We start from the raw sequence: 2,553 nt of genomic DNA, 5'->3' as shown, positions 1-2,553 counted from the left end.
AAAACATTATCACAAAGCCTCTAGTGAGAGAAACACTCTCCAACACTTTCTTCCACAACGTACAGTTATTGCACAGACAAAAAATAAGCCATCCCCGCTTCTCTTCATTTACAATGAGTTCACACTTCCTGAGTTTTGTGCAGTCTCAAGTTTATTGTGCTAATGTCACAGGTAGGTGTCTTGTAGTAGGGACTAAACATCCTTCAAAACTCTATTAATTAAACAGAACTTCAAAAGCAAGCAAGGAACCAGCCTGGCCAAAGCCACAACCACTAAGGACTCAAAGCGATAAGTGATCACAGCTGGCAGGTGTCACACCAAACTTCCTTCTGATCTCCATCGAACGAGACAGGTCGTGGAAGAGCATGAAGCTGATGTCCGGTACAAATGGGCTAGCTGGGAATATTGCAAAAGAGATGATTGTCCCATGGAAACGTTACATTTCTTCAGTGATTTATATTTTTAAATAAAACCTTGTCTGAAACACAAGCCATGGCCCTGACTGATGTTTAAAGCAGCTAATAAGTGGGACATCGGGGAGAAATAGTATTAAATGCATCACAGTGGAGAGCACCATGCCCTGCCAGTAATAAACAAAACCCCCTGAATTCGAGCTGTGTAAGCGGGCACTTCGACAATGCAGCCCAAGCCCACGCATCATTACTGACCAGCAGATTTTATAGAGCTGAGGGTGACTGTAAGAAACTGAAAGTAAAACAAACCACAAGGCAGGTATCGTGTTCCCCTAGACAACGCAAAAGTGGGAAATGGACTGAAACACCTACCGAGAACAGGGTGGCATAGGCAGAGAGAGCAAATTTGATGCAGTAGTAATAGAAGAGGGAATCTTTCCATTTTGTTTCTTTAGTCATCTTCCCAGCATGCGCTTTCAGCTTTGCTTTGTGTACGTGTTGGACTCTCCCTGCTTTGACACAGTCTCCAAATCTCAATGCCTAGAATAAAAAAACCAAAAAAAAAAACCAAACAAAACCAGCCTTAAACTTCAGCTGCTCTGCACAACTTCCGCCTGGGAGAAACAGAAAGCAATTAAAGGGGAGGCAGCAGCACAGCAGTGTTAACCCTTTCCTATGTTGCCTGTGTAGCCTGATGCAACTAATATACATTCCATTCTCAAACGAACCGAGTGAGATTTGCTGTATGGTTTTCCGCCCCCCCCCCCGGGAATATTGATGCTCAGCAAATGGCTCCATCAGCAGACACAGGCAGCTGTCTAACCCCTACAGTACTTTCTTTTTTTAAAGCAAACAGCAGATCTGCTCGAGTAGACAAACTGCAATAGAAAATGCTTCCCTTGTCCCTTACTGCATAAATAAAATAAAACGTCATGATCATGCCACCATCTCAGGGGTGATACGCACTCTAGATTACAGGTGGTGGCAGATACTGAAGCATCAGAAAGTTAAGCAACTGCTCAGAGACAAAGAGGGAGCCAGTTGGTGGCAGAGCTGGGTACACCACCCAAATCACCCACCTTCTTTCCAGTCCTGCGGTTAGACCTTTCCGTTCTTGGTTTATAATACAAGGTGAAGGACTCGGTGATCTATGAATCAGTATGCTCCAACAAGGAAGGCACAGCATAGGGAAGTCGAGACTGAACGAACATGTTCCGGCTATGGCAACAACTTGCTGAGTGTTAAGTCACAGTTTATTTTGAGGCCAGTTGTTCCTGGTTGTGAAGGTAGGATGGCCAACTGGAACAAGAACCTGGAATGAAACAGACACTACCATACCCAAGGGGGAAATGAAGATCGAAGACCATAATGCACTCAAATTGGCGGCAGGTGGGCGGAGAACAAAAGAACCTTCATCCCAGTATTGTGAAATCACTTGTTCGTTAAGCAAGCATTTTAATAAATCAATCAAGTTAGGCATGGTGCCATATAACTGGAGAATAGCAGCCTGTAGCTACATAAAAAAAAAGGGAAGGAAAAAAAAAAGTGATCTAGGTAATTACAGGCTTGTTAGCAAGACATTAATCGTATGTAAGGTTCTACCAAAAGATCTTGAAGGAAAGGATAATTAAAGGCATAGAAGTAAATGGAAAATGGTACAAAAGCCAATGTGTATTTTTGCCCATGGCAAATTCTGCCAGATTATCTAGACAAGACAAATGTGGTAGATGTAATCTATCTGGACTTCATTTGATGCCATGCCATATAGGGAATAACCAGTTACAATGAAGATCAGGATAAGGATAAGAATTTTAAAGTTGATGAAAAAAATGGTGAAGAAGTATGACAACAGGTTTTGCTGACAGGTAAAGCATCAGGTTGAAGGGAGGGTCCTAACAGTTCTGCAAGGATCAATGTTGGGACTGCTCTTATTTCATGTTTCCATTCATGATCTGGGCCCAAAGAAGTAGAAGTGTGCTGATGAAAGTTAGCTATGATAGAAACTGCCAATACAAGAGACAACTGGAGTATCACACAGGAAGATAGGGTTTGGATAGGGATGATCCTGCCTCAAGCAGGGTGTTGGACTAGATGACCTCTGAAGGTCCCTTCCAGCCCTACTTCTCTATGACTCTAAGAC

General features: G+C 42.9%; 1 protein-coding gene across 1 annotated transcript in view; it reads right to left on the bottom strand.

Moving 5' to 3' along the window:
* Positions 1–1,023, bottom strand: part of LOC109295500 (tetraspanin-15-like) — a 245,193-nt gene extending 244,170 nt beyond the window's left edge. Inside the window, exon 1 of the mRNA XM_019514372.1 lies at positions 786–1,023. Within this exon, the coding sequence (XP_019369917.1) occupies positions 786–872 (87 nt within the window). The 5' untranslated portion in view covers positions 873–1,023. The remainder of the gene's footprint in view (positions 1–785) is intronic.
* Between the last annotated feature and the right edge of the window lie 1,530 nt (positions 1,024–2,553).

The sequence above is a fragment of the Gavialis gangeticus genome, unplaced genomic scaffold (assembly GCF_001723915.1).
Source record: "Gavialis gangeticus isolate Ggan-Ray unplaced genomic scaffold, GavGan_comp1, whole genome shotgun sequence".
Lineage (NCBI taxonomy): Eukaryota > Metazoa > Chordata > Crocodylia > Gavialidae > Gavialis > Gavialis gangeticus.
The sequence above is the reverse complement of the archived record's forward strand: the minus strand, read 5'-3'. Positions and strand labels throughout refer to the sequence as shown.